The sequence below is a fragment of the Oncorhynchus kisutch genome, linkage group LG2 (genome assembly GCF_002021735.2).
Source record: "Oncorhynchus kisutch isolate 150728-3 linkage group LG2, Okis_V2, whole genome shotgun sequence".
NCBI lineage: Eukaryota > Metazoa > Chordata > Actinopteri > Salmoniformes > Salmonidae > Oncorhynchus > Oncorhynchus kisutch.
In genome coordinates, this window is record NC_034175.2 from 38,793,478 (window position 1) to 38,807,404 (window position 13,927).

The 13,927-nt window shown below is 44.7% G+C and overlaps 1 protein-coding gene across 9 annotated transcripts in view; it reads right to left on the minus strand.

The window, feature by feature from the left end:
• Positions 1–13,927, minus strand: part of LOC109865600 (double-stranded RNA-specific editase 1-like) — a 183,011-nt gene that overhangs the window by 50,253 nt on the left and 118,831 nt on the right. The window contains exon 1 of one of the 9 annotated variants that reach the window (XM_020453909.2): positions 12,260–12,843. The exons of the other annotated variants lie outside the window; for them this stretch is intronic. Coding sequence (XP_020309498.2) covers positions 12,260–12,359 — 100 coding nt within the window. The 5' untranslated portion in view covers positions 12,360–12,843. Of the gene's footprint in view, positions 1–12,259; positions 12,844–13,927 lie in introns of those variants that run through there. 9 annotated transcript variants of the gene reach the window in all.

The following is a 13,927-nucleotide window of genomic DNA, read 5'->3' on the forward strand; positions in this document are numbered from 1 at the left end:
GGCAGGGTTGTGTTTTGGAGGACGCAAGGCTCTCAAGTCACCTCTCCCGAGTCCGTATGGGAGTTGCAGCGATGGGACAAGACTAACTACCAATTGGATATGATGAAAATTGGGTTACAATTTTTGGTGGGGAATAAATAATAAACTAAGAAGATTATACCATCTGGTGTGCTTAATATATACAATTTTACTCAAGTATGACAATTGAGTACTTTTTCCACCACTGGTCCAGACCAGGTCTCCACTTTCATACCAGATTTAAGAGAGAGATTCCTTCCAAATTCCTATGACTCAATAGGGTGTTCTTTAGCATTACAATTGTTGGGCGCAAATTGGTGTCAGCGATCAGCGTGTCATATCAGTGTTCCACTCTGGCTACGGAAAGTAAGAAAGGCGAGTCATTGACAAGATGGCGAAAAAAACGACAACTTTTGCCATAACAATTGAAGTAAGGAACAACGGGGGCATAACAATTGAATTGCCATAACAATTGAAGTAAGGAACATCGGTGGCATAACGTTCAGTCTCCAAGCTAAAGATGTGTGGCTTAACCAGTAGATTATGCTTATGATTATTAGATTCCTATTATCGGGTTAGAGGTCTTGCACTGGTAGATGTGTGCTCCTCTTTTTTATTCCTTTTGCCAAAACAATACCATATCCCACCAGTTGTGAAAGGGGCTGGTTTCAGATGGTATTTCAATGGATGGTTGGGGCGAGGGAGGGGGAGAGAAAAGATGAGAAAGAAGATGAGAAAACTCCAATTCAATCTCGGCGGCGTGAGGGCCCGAGGGAAATACGGTGTTTTGATTCGTCTTTCATCCCTCGCTTTCGCTGCGGTGGAGCGATAGCACAACGCTTCCGTGGAGGGAGCTGCAGCCGCCGGACAGGGAAAGGGTGGATGGAGAGAGAGGGAGGGAGAGGAGAGAAACAGAAAATTCAATCCTATTCTAGGTACAAGAGAATCATTATGTCTCCTAAAACAGAGAAATGAGGATAGGCCTGCCCTTGAAAGGCAGTGGGAGGTGAACAGTCAGGCCAAACGCTGGTAGAGGTTGAGTGATGGGGGTGGGGAAGAGAGGAGGAGTAACTTAGGTAATAAAAAGATGGTATGAAGGGCAGAGGTGCATGAAAATAAGTTAATTTCTGTCCAGTGCAAAAGGCTAAGTATTCTGTGAAGTCCAACAGGTCTGCAATATACACTTACCATCCATAAAGGAAAAAAGGTCAATGTATATATTTCTATGGTCAGGAGCAAAAAATGTCTGCAACCTGTAACCACAATGCAGAAAATTATTAACAGCCTTATGGGAGCATTGGCAGTGCAATGTTTGTAATTAGTCAAATGAAAGTGTGTTGTCTCTTTCTGCACATTGATCTGGTACTGGTACTCCCTGTATAGAGCGCCATTCTTGTGTATTTGATTATATTATATCCTCGTGTTACTATTACTTTTAAACTCTGCGTCGTTGGGAAGGGCTCTCAAGCGAGCATTTCACGGTAGAAAGTCCACACCAGTTATATTCGGCGCATGTGACAAATGCAACTTGATTTGACATAGAACTTAGCTAATGCCACTTTTTAATGGGAATCCATAACCTCTCCCTCCAACTAATCCCCCCCCCCCCGCCGTAAAATCAAAACAACCCAGCCTTTCTGACGAAAGAAAATGTGTGAGCCTCTCAGCCACTGCTTGTTGTCGGTGGAGCTTTTTCTTTCGTTTTCCTTTCATGCTGCCTTTAAAAGCCTGACAACACTGACTTAATCCCGAGCACTGAAGGAATCCTCACCGACACAAACTGCATTAAGAGCACACTTAATACAGAAAAGCCCCTTCTCTGCCATCGATTTTCGAATCCCCAATGGTCAGACATGTCGGTGTGACCGCCCACAGCGTGTAGGAGACACGAGACGAGCAAGGAATTAGGCCTGCTTGGCAGCTCTGCGTCTGTTGTAAATACTCAGATACAGAAAGAAACGCGCAAACAAACACGCTGCACACTAGTGAAACTGAATATATCGACTGCACACCCGGACAGACAAACAAAACTGACTATTTCAGGACTGTAGACAGAGAAACGCCAATACAGACTGCTCCATACAAATATACCACGACCACATGAGCAAACCAGTAGAAAACACTGAAATCTCTATCCAGAAGTTTCCGGAATTTGGGAAAACAACTTTCTTCCATCAAGAAATACATGCACATGTGTATTCTAACAGCACAATAGGGGTCATCTTACACCAAAAACTGAGAGTCAGAGAGAAAAGAGAGTCAATATGAATTTTGTTATTTGATGGTTTTATGTGAGATTGCCTTTCACAGGTCCCATGGAGCGGCTGGTCAGGAGAGAGAGCAGGTTATAATGGGAGCAAGTCAAGGTAGAATATATGTCGCAGGTACTCACACACACACACGACACATAAACCTCTCAAAACACTTGGGGTTTGTCTTATTAACACCACACACACTCTCCCTCTAAGTTTGACAAAACACAGTCCTCACAGCACATGGAGCAGATTAGAGACTGGAGAGACAGTCTGGGTCAAAAGCAAAATACTTGAAATAATTTCTAAAACCTCTGGAGACACACAGACAGAATTCATTTCTTAAAATGAACCAAGAGTTAAAATAAATGAATGACACTGTTCTAAAGCACATCCTTCCTTCAGATCTGGCACTAAGACCGCTCTCAACCAACTCTTTAAGGCCATAAGCAAAGAAGAAAATGTTCACCCAGAAGCGGCGCTCCTAGTAGCCGGGGACTTTTATGCAGGAAAATTTAAATACGTTTTACCACATTTTTACCAGCATGTCACAAGTGCAACCAGGGGGAAAAAAATCCTAGACCCCCTTCACTGCACGCACAGAGATGCATACAAAACTCTCCCCCGCCCTCCATTTGGCAAATCTGACCATAATTCTATCCTCCTGATTCCTGCTTACAAGCAAATACTAAAGCAGGAAGTAACACTGACTCGCTCAATATGGAAGTGGTCAGATGACGTGGATGCTACACTACAGGACTGTTTTGCTAGCACAGGCTGGAATATGTTCCGGTATTCATCCGATGACATCGAGGAGTACACCACCTTAGCCATCAGCTTCATCAATAAGTGCATCAATGACGTTGTCCCCACAGTGACCATACGTTCATATCCCAACCAGAAGCCATGGTGATTACAGGCAACATCCGCATCGAGCTAAAGGCTAGAGCTGCCTCTGTCAAGGAGCGGGAGACTAATCCGGACGCTTATAAGAAATCCCGCTGTGCCCGCAGACGAACCATCAAACAAGCAAAGCGTCAATAAAGGATTAAGATCGAATCCTACTACACCGGCTCCGACGCTCTTCGGATGTGGCAGGGCTTGAAAACAATTACAGACTACAAAGGGAAGCCCAGACACGAGCTGCCCAGTGACACGAGCCTACCAGATGAGCTAAATGCCCTTTATGCTCGCTTCGAGGCAAGCAACACTGAAGCATGCACGAGAGCACCAGCTGTTCTGGATGACTGTGTGATAACGCTCTCAGGAGCAGATGTGATCAAAACATTTTAAACAGGTCAACATTCACAAAGCCACTGTGCCAGTCGGATTACTAGGTCGGGTACTCAAAGCATTGGGCAGACAAACTGGCAAGTGTCTTCACTGACATTTTCAACCCCTCCCTGACCAAGTCTGTAATACCTACATGTTTCAAGCAGACCACCATAGTCCCTGTGCCCAAGGAAGCGAATGTAACCTGCCTAAATGATTACCGCCCCGTCACTCAAATCAGTACCCATGAAGTGCTTTAAAAGGCTGGTCATGGCTCACATAAACAGCATCCTCCCGGACATCCTAGGCCCACTCCAATTCGCATACCACCCCAACAGATCCACAGATGACGCAATCTGAATCGCACTCCACACTGCCCTTTCTCACCTGGACAAAAGGAACACCTATGTGAGAATGCTGTTCATTGACTACAACCTAACAACCTCTCCCTCAATGTGAGCAAGACAAAGGAGCTGATCGTGGACTACAGGGAAAAAGGCGGGCCGAACAGGCCCCCTATTAACATCGACGGGGCTGTAGTGGAGTGGGTCGAGTGTTTCAAGTTCCTTGGTGTCCACATCACCAATGAACTATTATGGTCCAAACATACCAAGACAGTCATGAAGAGGGCAAAACAAAACCTTTTCCCCCTCAGGAGACTGAAAAGATTTGGCATGGGTCCCCAGATCCTCAATAGGTTCTACAGCTGCATCACCGAGAGCATCCTGACCGGTTGCATCAACGCCTGGTATGGTAATTGCTCGGCATCTGACTGTAATATGGTACAGAGGGTAGTGCGAACGGCCCAGTACATCACTGGGGCCAAGCTTCCTGCCATCCAAGATCTAATGTAAGATCTTCACATTAAAGTCTAAACTTGTTGTATTTGGCAAATAAAGTTTGATTTGATTTGATCAAGATTCTACCCAATATCTTTTTGTCAATCAAACCATGGAAGATCAGTGATTTACTTTAAGAATGGAGGGAATTGTAAAAGAATTCGAAAGTGAACCAGTCAGAGATTTTGTAATGTTCAAGCCAATCGCTCTTCCTCGCTGTCCAGTTTCTATCTCGGTCCAGTTGCCCAGGGTGGTGACCAGCTAATGCACCATAATGGGGTACACGTGTGGGGCCACCGGGGGCCTAATGAACTGGGGTTCTCATGGAGGGGGGGGGCTGCCAGATTGAAACTGATGGGCCGGGGTATGGGGGAGAGGAGCGTGGCCGCCTAACATCGCCACTATCGTGCCCCCTTCACACACACAACCTCACGCTCACAGCTCAACCGTATCCCCCACGCAAACCTCCATCTCGGACTCCATTATTCAATTTGATTTGACTAATGACCAATACCCTGTTTGAATTAGCCTGCCAACACCAATTTGACTTCAATAAGAGCAGATCTCCCAATGCGTTTAGGAGGCCCTGCTACAAACTGCAGGTGCCAGCTGGATATTCGGACCTGACCTAAGTGTTCCATAGAGCAGGAAGGGATTGCTCTCATCCTTCTCAGTGATGTAAAGCTTTAAAAGAGGGTGACAATTCAACACTAACCCTGCATTTTCAATTTTGCAAAACGAGACAATAAGAGATGAATAGAACACTTGATGCATGGGATAGAATTAGTACTGCATGACACCCCCATAGGATGGTGAGTAATCTGGCAAAACCAACATGGTTGAAATGTTGTCAGGTACCTCGCTCAAAAGGGGAGTAATGTAGTATCCATCATTTCACCATATTAGTCGACTGTTTATCTCTTCAAGACCACACACCTGCGCTTCTGCCGATTCAATGAAAATCAAAAAAATATCTTTCACCCTCTCTCTCATTTGCTCTCCCTCCCTCTTCAAGGGCGCTGGGTGGCTGCCGCCATCCTCCATTTCCCCTTTTCAGAGGGAGCTGTAAAACCTGTGACAGCTATGATTTATGATATACGCACTGTGCCTGTGGGGCAGATGTGTGTGTGTGTGTGTGTGGCTAAGGAGAGGGGCTAAGTTATGAGTTCTTCTGAGCTCTCCACGGGCTATCGCCAGATGTATCGGTGCTCACTGTTCAGTCACAAAAGTCACACACAGGAGTGAGCGCAAGCGAGTGTTTTTGTCTGTCTAGGAGTACGAATTGGGCTGTATGACCTGAAGCAAGAATAAAAACATTGTGAAAAAGTAAGTTTACAAAGATGAAATAAGGCATGCACTGACAGCTATTTAGAGGCAAGGGGCCAGCTGCTGAGTAAGTGTGCGTGTGTGTGTGCATATGACACGAGTGTGTATGAATGTGTGTACGAGTGTGTGCACGAGTGTGTGTATGGCCTCATTCTCTCAAATCGTATTTTGAAGTGCTGCAGGCTGACCAGACAAAAACTGCTGGTATCAGCATAGTTGGGGGGGGGGGGGACTATCTATTTCCATTGCTCTCTATCTATTTCTCCCTCTCCCTTCCCATTTTCCTCGCCTCAATGCTCCTGCTGTGCACTGTATTTCATATTCAAGGCCAGGTCAGGTGATCCAGTATCCTCACGTGCGTGCCACTGCATAAATCTACAATGAACAAAAGTATCACGCAACATGCAACAATTTCAAAGTTACAGTTCATACAAGGAAATCAGTCAATTGAAATAAATTCCCTAGGCCCTAATCTATGGATTCCACATGACTGGGAATACAATACAGATATGCATCAGTAGGTCACAGATACCTTTAAAAAATGGTAGGGGCATGGATCAGAAAACCAGTCAGTATCTGGTGTGACCACCATTTGCCTCATGCAGCAATCTCCTTTGCATAGAGTTGATCAGGCTGTTGATAAGTAGGCTGCGGAATGTTGTCCCACTCCTCTTCAATGGCTGTGCAAAGTTGCTGGATATTGGCGGAAACTGGAACACACTGTCGTACACGTTGATCCAGAGCATCCCAAATGTGGTCAATGGGTGCCATCTGCCTGGTACAGTTGAAACCGGGATTCATCCGTGAAGAGCACACTCCACCAGCGTGCTCTTCACGGATGAAGGCGAGTATTTGAAGGTGAGTATTTGCCCGCTGAAGTCGGTTACGATGACAAACTGCAGTCAGGTCAAGACCTTTGTGAGGACGAAGAGCATGCAATGAGCTTGCCTGAGACGGTAAATTACAGTTTGTGCAGACATTTTCCGGTTGAAATAACACATATGGAATCATGTGGTAACCAAAAAGTGTGAAACAAATCAAAATATATTTAATATTTGAGATTCTTCAAACAGCCACCCTTTGCCTTAATGATAGCTTGCACACTCTTGGCATTCTCTCAACCAGCTATATGAGGTAGTCACCTGGAATGCATTTCAATTAACAGGTGTGCCTCCTTAAAAGTTCATTTGTGGAATTATTTTCCTTCTTAATGTGGTTGGTGCCAATCAGTTGTGTTGTGACAAGGTGTGGGGGGGGTATACAGAAGATGGTCTTTCACTAAATAGGGCTACAGTACTTCATTACTTTAAGACATGAAGATCAGTCAATACGGAACATTTCAAGAACTTTGAATGTTTCTTCAAGTGCAGTCGCAAAAACCTTCAAATGCTATAATGAAACTGGCTCTCATGAGGACCGCCACAGGAATGGAAGATGCAGATTTACCTCTGCTGCAGAGGATACGTTTATTAGTTACCAGCCTCAGAAATTGCAGCCCAAATAAATGCTTCACAGAGTTCAAGTAACAGACACATCTCAACATCAGCTGTTCAGAGGAGACTGCGTGAATCAGGCCTTCATGGTTGAATTGCTGCAAAGAAACCAATACCAAAGGACACCAATAAGAAGAAGAGACTTGCTTGGGCCAAGAAACACGAGCAATGGACATTAGACCGGTGGACATCTCTCCAAATTTGAGACTTTTGGTTCCAACCGCTGTGTCTTTGTTTAGATGTAGAGTAGGTGAACGTATGATCTCCAAATGTGGGGTTCCCACTGTGAAGAATTGGGGTGGTGGTGCTTTGCTGGTGACACTGTTGGTGATTTATTTAGAATTCAAGGCACACTTAACCAGCATGCGATATGCCATCCCATCTGGTTTGCGCTTAGTGGGACGATCATTTGAAATTTCAACAGGACAATGGCCCAACACACATCCCCAGGTTATGTAAGGCCTAGTTGACCAAGAAGGAGAGGGATGGCGTGCTGCATCAGATGACCTGGCTTCCACAATCACCCAACCTCAACCCAATTGAGATGGTTTGGGATGAGTAGAGCTGCAGACTAAAGAAAAAGCAGCCAACAAGTGCTCAGCATATGTGGGAACTCCTTGAAGACTGGTTGAGAGAATGCCAAGAGTGTGCAAAGCTGTCATTAAGGCAAAGGGTGGCATCTTTGAAGAATCTAAATATATATTTTGATTTGTTTAAAACTTTTGGGGGTTACTACATGATTCCATGTGTTATCTCATAGGTTTGATGCCTTCACTATTATTCTACAATGTAGAAAATAGTAAAAATATGGAAAAACCCTTGAATGACTCGGTGTGTCCAAACTTTTGAGTGGTACAGTATGTCCATTTGCAAGAGAATCTATGCATTTGAGTGTGTGTGTGTGTGTGTGTGTGTGTGTGTGTGTGTGTGTGTGTGTGTGTGTGTGTGCCTGTACTTTCTATCTGCACGGTTTGGGTGCATGAGCATATGTGAGAGAGGGGCTAAACTCTTGCCTCGGTTATTACCAGGTTCTGAGGTAATGTTGATGGACAATTGGGAGCAGTGAGGGTCTGAAAGGTCACACAGGAGAGAGGGAACAAGAGGGTGGGAGAGAGAAAGTCTGCAGTATGGTGAGGAGAAGTGATGGAGTGATGGGTGAAGGGTTAGAGGGAGAGAGAGAGACAAGGAGAAAAATGAAGGTGGGAGCCTACAGAGGGAACAGAGAGAGACAGAACAGTTGTTGAGATGAGACAAGTGAGGGAGAAGGAATGACGGGAGCAAGTTAGAAATGTTAGAGGGAGGCAGTCAGACAAGTTAAGAGTACAGTTTCAGCTTCCCCTTGCACTTTGGTGCTTGTCCTCAAATTGTCAACAGTTGTTGTTAGCGCGCATATAGGAATGAATGCAACACATTAGCCATAGCTTCATTAGCCCTAGCAGCCATACTTAGCTTTTTTATTTTTTTAACCTTTATTTAACTAGGCAAGTCAGTTAAGAACAAATTCTTATTTTCAATGACGGCCTAGGAACAGTGGGTTAACTGCCTGTTCAGGGGCAGAACGACAGATTTGTACCTTGTCAGCTCGGGGGTTTGAACTTGCAACCTTCCGGTTACTAGTCCAACGCTCTAACCACTAGAATACCCTGCTGCTTGAGTTATTAAACCATCCACACATATAAGAGCCTAGGGATGTGACGAATCTAACATTTTTCTTAACATTTAAAACATTATTGTTTAAATGATATGAAAAAAAAATCATAAAATGACGTAAATTGACAATTCAGATATGGTCCTGGGTATGACCACTAGGGGACAATGCAGTTTAATCTACCGCAATCCTGGAGAACTACCAGAAGGTGCTCGCTCATCTTACTGTGTCTCCCATCCCCTCAGCAACGAAGGTAGTTTTGCTCTGTGCCTCTATGCTATCAGTACATGGGACTTCATGTCCCACTTCTCATTGATGTGATGGCTTATTGAAGTGATGCATGACATTGTGTTCATAGATGTCTAACAATCCGTATGGTGTTTGAGAGCTCGCGCTCTGTACCTGCAGAGTAACCGTTACTTGTTATTTCTCCATCCGGGCCGGTCACCGTTTTGGACGTGGCATCTTGTGGTCTGGTTCTAGATATGCCATTAAAGGCAATGAAGCCAACAGTCTCTACCATTGACAATGGCTGCATCTCAACTGCAATCATTTGTGTAACTTGCGTTGTCAAATCAAATCATATTTTATTGGTCACATACACATGGTGATTTTCTCCCTCCGTCCCTTATCGCACTGCTGCCAGCAACAGGTTGGTCTCACGCGGTGCCCCCGTTCAGCATTGCACTTGCACTGCCACTACAGTTCAATTCCACCTCGCAAAATGTGCATTTCAACACCACCTCATTTAACTTCGAAGTATTGCCATACAGAACTTCAATGCTGTTGCTTCCCTCTATATCACTCTGCCATTTTCCCAACTGTTAACCACGATGACGTGAGGAGTGATTTATATCCGTGGCAAATCATTTCATAAGGTGCATATCTCCACCTACTAATGTTACAGCATTGTTGCGTCAGGTATTTATTTAATTCGATTTTGTTTTCCTTTATGATGATCGGGACCTGTTAGTGCTAGTTTTGTGATACAATTTAAATCACAGTGCAGTTATGAGAAAGAAAAAAAAAGTTCTTAGTTTAAGGATTTTTTTTCGAGCACAAATCCATTGGAAATGAGGCATACTGTAGGTAGCAGCGTTGACCTTAGGGCCGTCCAACCCTCCTCAGTCCCAGACACTGCGTCCTCCCTGGCTGAACACACATAAGCATCGTTCTGCTACAGTGGCTTCCCCATCCATCACTCGCCGAGACAGCCATTTAGTCAAATGTTAAATCGAGGCTAATTACACACTGTTCACTCGGAGACGCCGCGACCCAGCTCGTTTCTTATCATGACAAGAGTGCCGTTTTGCATTGTGGGGACCCCAACAACTAAATTACGACCTACCAGAATAAGGCAGTCATCGACTTGGTGTCGTCTTAATCAAGCACTTTGGCGTTCGTTTTTCAGTGATGAATGCGACGATGTCTCTTTTCTGACTTGTTGTTGGAAGCCGTTTGATGTTGTCTGCCGAGGCTAGAGCAGACTTTTTCTGCGGCAGCCAATTTGTTAATGCTTTTGTGGGGTGGCTGTATCGAGGTAGTTGCTGTCATTAGTGATTTCCAGTCGGAAAATTATACACTTTCCTGAATGCCTTTTAATTCTAATCTGCTGTCAATGGGCACAGAGTGCCTTGGAAATCTGCAACCCTGTTAATCTAGCATGTAAGCACTTTGGATATAAAGTGTGTTTGCTTAGTTCAATTCTAATTTCTTAATAGCATTTCTAAAGCATTGGCTTTCTCTGACAGCTAACCTCATAGCGAGTCGCTCTTGGAATGTGTGAGGTGTTGTAAGAGAACTCCTAGAGAAAAGGCTGAACAGTTTCTGGCTAACAGAACTGACTGAAACAGCCCCTCTTCCTCCTAAGCAATGGATCCACTGAGTGAAGACAGGGCATATCTCACTCAGTCTCCGAAAGCTTAATTCTAGACATTCTGCTTGCTTCGCACAAAACCCTGGGTCCATGTTACAAATATGGCCCATTGGAGAGACATTGCCTTATGAGTGTCCTCCTCGCCACAATGTATTGTGGGGGCGATACATTGAAGCTTCTTCTGTTGGAAAACATGCTGTTGCATATAGTATCCTTAGACTCAATGCAAAGTAGCCATGTGCGTCACATTGGATCGTACCGTTCACACTTCTGGTACAGAGTCAATGATATTGGAGCACAGCAATCAGCCACAAATATGAGAAAAGGGTACTGTGGATGTTTTCAATACAGCAACTTTACTTGGGTTTGGGAAATGTGAACGAACCTCCCAGGAGAGCGCAAACACCTGTCTGTTGCCTGAACTACAATGCTATAAACCTCTGACAGAGCTAGCATTAGCCACTAACTGACAGGTTAGCTGGTCTGACAGACAAAGGCTGGGAACACCCCAGCCCAGGCCGTGCCATCAGGTTGTGTTAGTCTCGCTGGCGATTAGCGGCGATTAGCAACTCTGGGGACTCATCAGGGCTTCCGCTTGCTGAGGGAATTACTGCTGCTGTAGCTCGGACAGGTTGGCGGAATAACATGACCTAAACTTAACGATTAAGTCTTCTTACCCCGGGTTCGTGCAAAGTGGTGCCGTCATTTCCATGGCGACAGTGAGCCTGTCGTACGTTTTGGGGTGTGAGAGAGTCACGTGGCTAAAAACGCAACTTCAGCTGCGGGCGGATTTATACGGATGAAGGGGCTTGGGATTGACGGTTCGCGGTGGGGGAGCTGGGGAGTAGGGGGATTTATCAAAGCAAATGGCTGACACATCACCAATGCCGCCACAGAGGGAGCACCTCAATAATTACTACTTCCCCTGTTGGGCTAATCCCCAGAGCACTGGAGCAAAACAGGAGGGAGAAGCTTAAGAGTTTCAGAGGAGCCCGTCAGATCATTTACAGAGAGTCTCTCCCTCGCTCGCTCACAGAGAGGTCTGTCTCGCTCACAGAGAGGTTTCAGAACCAGATCTCATACACTTAACAGAAACAAGCACTGTAAAACTCTAAAGATGCTTCAAAACTAACCTGTCACAGAACTCACACTAAGACATTTAGAGACGCAAACCTCGTGCACTGCCAAAATCAGCAGTACCAGTGTCACACTGACATGGGTTCAATTTTCTACACCCCGAACAGTACTCAATATTTACATCATACTCCCTCACACATTAGACAAGTCGATGGTAGATTCAATTTTCACCATCTTACCAAGTGACACGTATCATTTAAATTAACAGGTTGCATATTTCAACGACATTACTTCCCTATATTGAAATCATTGTACAATAAGTAACCACTTCTAGACCAAGATAAACTACCACAGAATCTTTCAAAGCAGAACAAAACAGCCGGTGCGAGAAACACACACACACACAAGCAAACAACTCGCATCACACACACCACGGGTAGGCGAGTAGGAGGGAGTACCTTTACGCTCGCAGCGTTTCTTGCGCCTCCTCTTGAACTTCCGGCGGATGAGGCAGTAGTAGGAGCCCAGGCTCTGGGGCCCGGTGCTGAACAGGGCCATGCTGTCCGCCACCGGCTAACACACTGCTCTGCTGTCCCGGAGACACTCACTACTGGCACTCAAGACACTAGCTAGCGCTTACTCTTAACACACACAGCCATGTGGTGGAACACTCACAACTCCTTTTCTCTCTTGGTTTCTGTCTCCCTCTACCTAGTTGGAGGGGGAGCATATAGTATGTGTGTGTGTCGAGGGAAGTGGCATACCCTCAAAGGAGAGGCTGTTCCTCAGATAACTGTAGAACGTCACATGGATTTGGTTCTATATTTCTCTCTCTCTCTCTCGGTCTTTCATATCCACTTCTCCCTCTCCACCAGCACAGAAGGCAGCTTGCTCCCGCCAGCTCAGTGCTTCTATAGCATCTCACTGACACGTCACACTGGCCCTCAGCCTATCACAGACTGCCTCTGGCTCATCGCCTGGCCTCCACCTGTTCACACACACAATCAGACAAAACACACGCAAACTAACACACAGCCACATACAGTGCCTTGCAAAAGTATTCAGACCCCTTGGATTACTTCACCTGTTATTGTGTTAACAAAGTGGGATTCAAATCCATTTTTATGTCAACAATCTGCTTTAAAAAAATTCAAAGTGAAGATTGTGTAATTTTTTATTTAAAATGAAATAACTAAAATAGTCATTGCATAAGTATTCAGCTCCCTGGGTCAATACATGTCAGAAACACCTTTGGCATCAAATACAGCTGTGTCATCTTAGGTACGTCTATAAGAGCTTTGTACACCTGGATTGTGCATTATTTGTCCATTATTCTTTTCAAAATTATTCAAGCTCTGCCAAGATGCTGTTTTTCAAGTCATATCATAGATTTTCAAGCCGATTTAAGTCAAACTGTAACGTGGCCAATCAGGAATGTTTACGTTCTTCTTGGTAAGCAACTCCAGTGAGGATTTGGTCTTGTGTTGTAGGTGATTTTCCTGCTGAAAGGTACATTCTTCTCCCAGTCTCCAGTGTAAAGCAGACAGAAGCAGTTTTTCCTCTAGGATTTAGCCCGTGCTTCGCTCCATCCCATTTATTTTTATCCTTTAAAAACTCCTCAATATTTGCCAATGGCAAGCATACCCATACCATGATGCAGCCACCACCATTGTTGAAAAAAGTGTATTCCTTTGCTGTGTTTTTTTCCCCAGTATTACTTTAGTACCTCGTTCCATACAAGATGCATGTTTTGGAATATTTTCATTCTGTATATTTGTACTCTTCTTTTCACTCTGTCATTTAGGTCATTATTGTGTAGTCACTACAATGTTGTTGATCCATCCTCCTCAGTTTTCTCCAATCCCAAAATGGCTACAGAGTTCAATGGTTATCACCACCAATGGCCTCTTGGTCTGGGAGGTTTAATAAATAATCCACATCATAAATGTTAACTTGACCATGTTTAAAGAGACATTCAATGTCTGAATTGTTATTATTGTTACCCATCTACCGGTCACTCCCCTTCTTTATGAGGCTTTCCAAAAGCTCCCTGGTCTTTGTAGTTGAATCTGAGCTTGCAATACATGACTGAGGGACCTTACAGATGTTATATGTATGGGGGACAG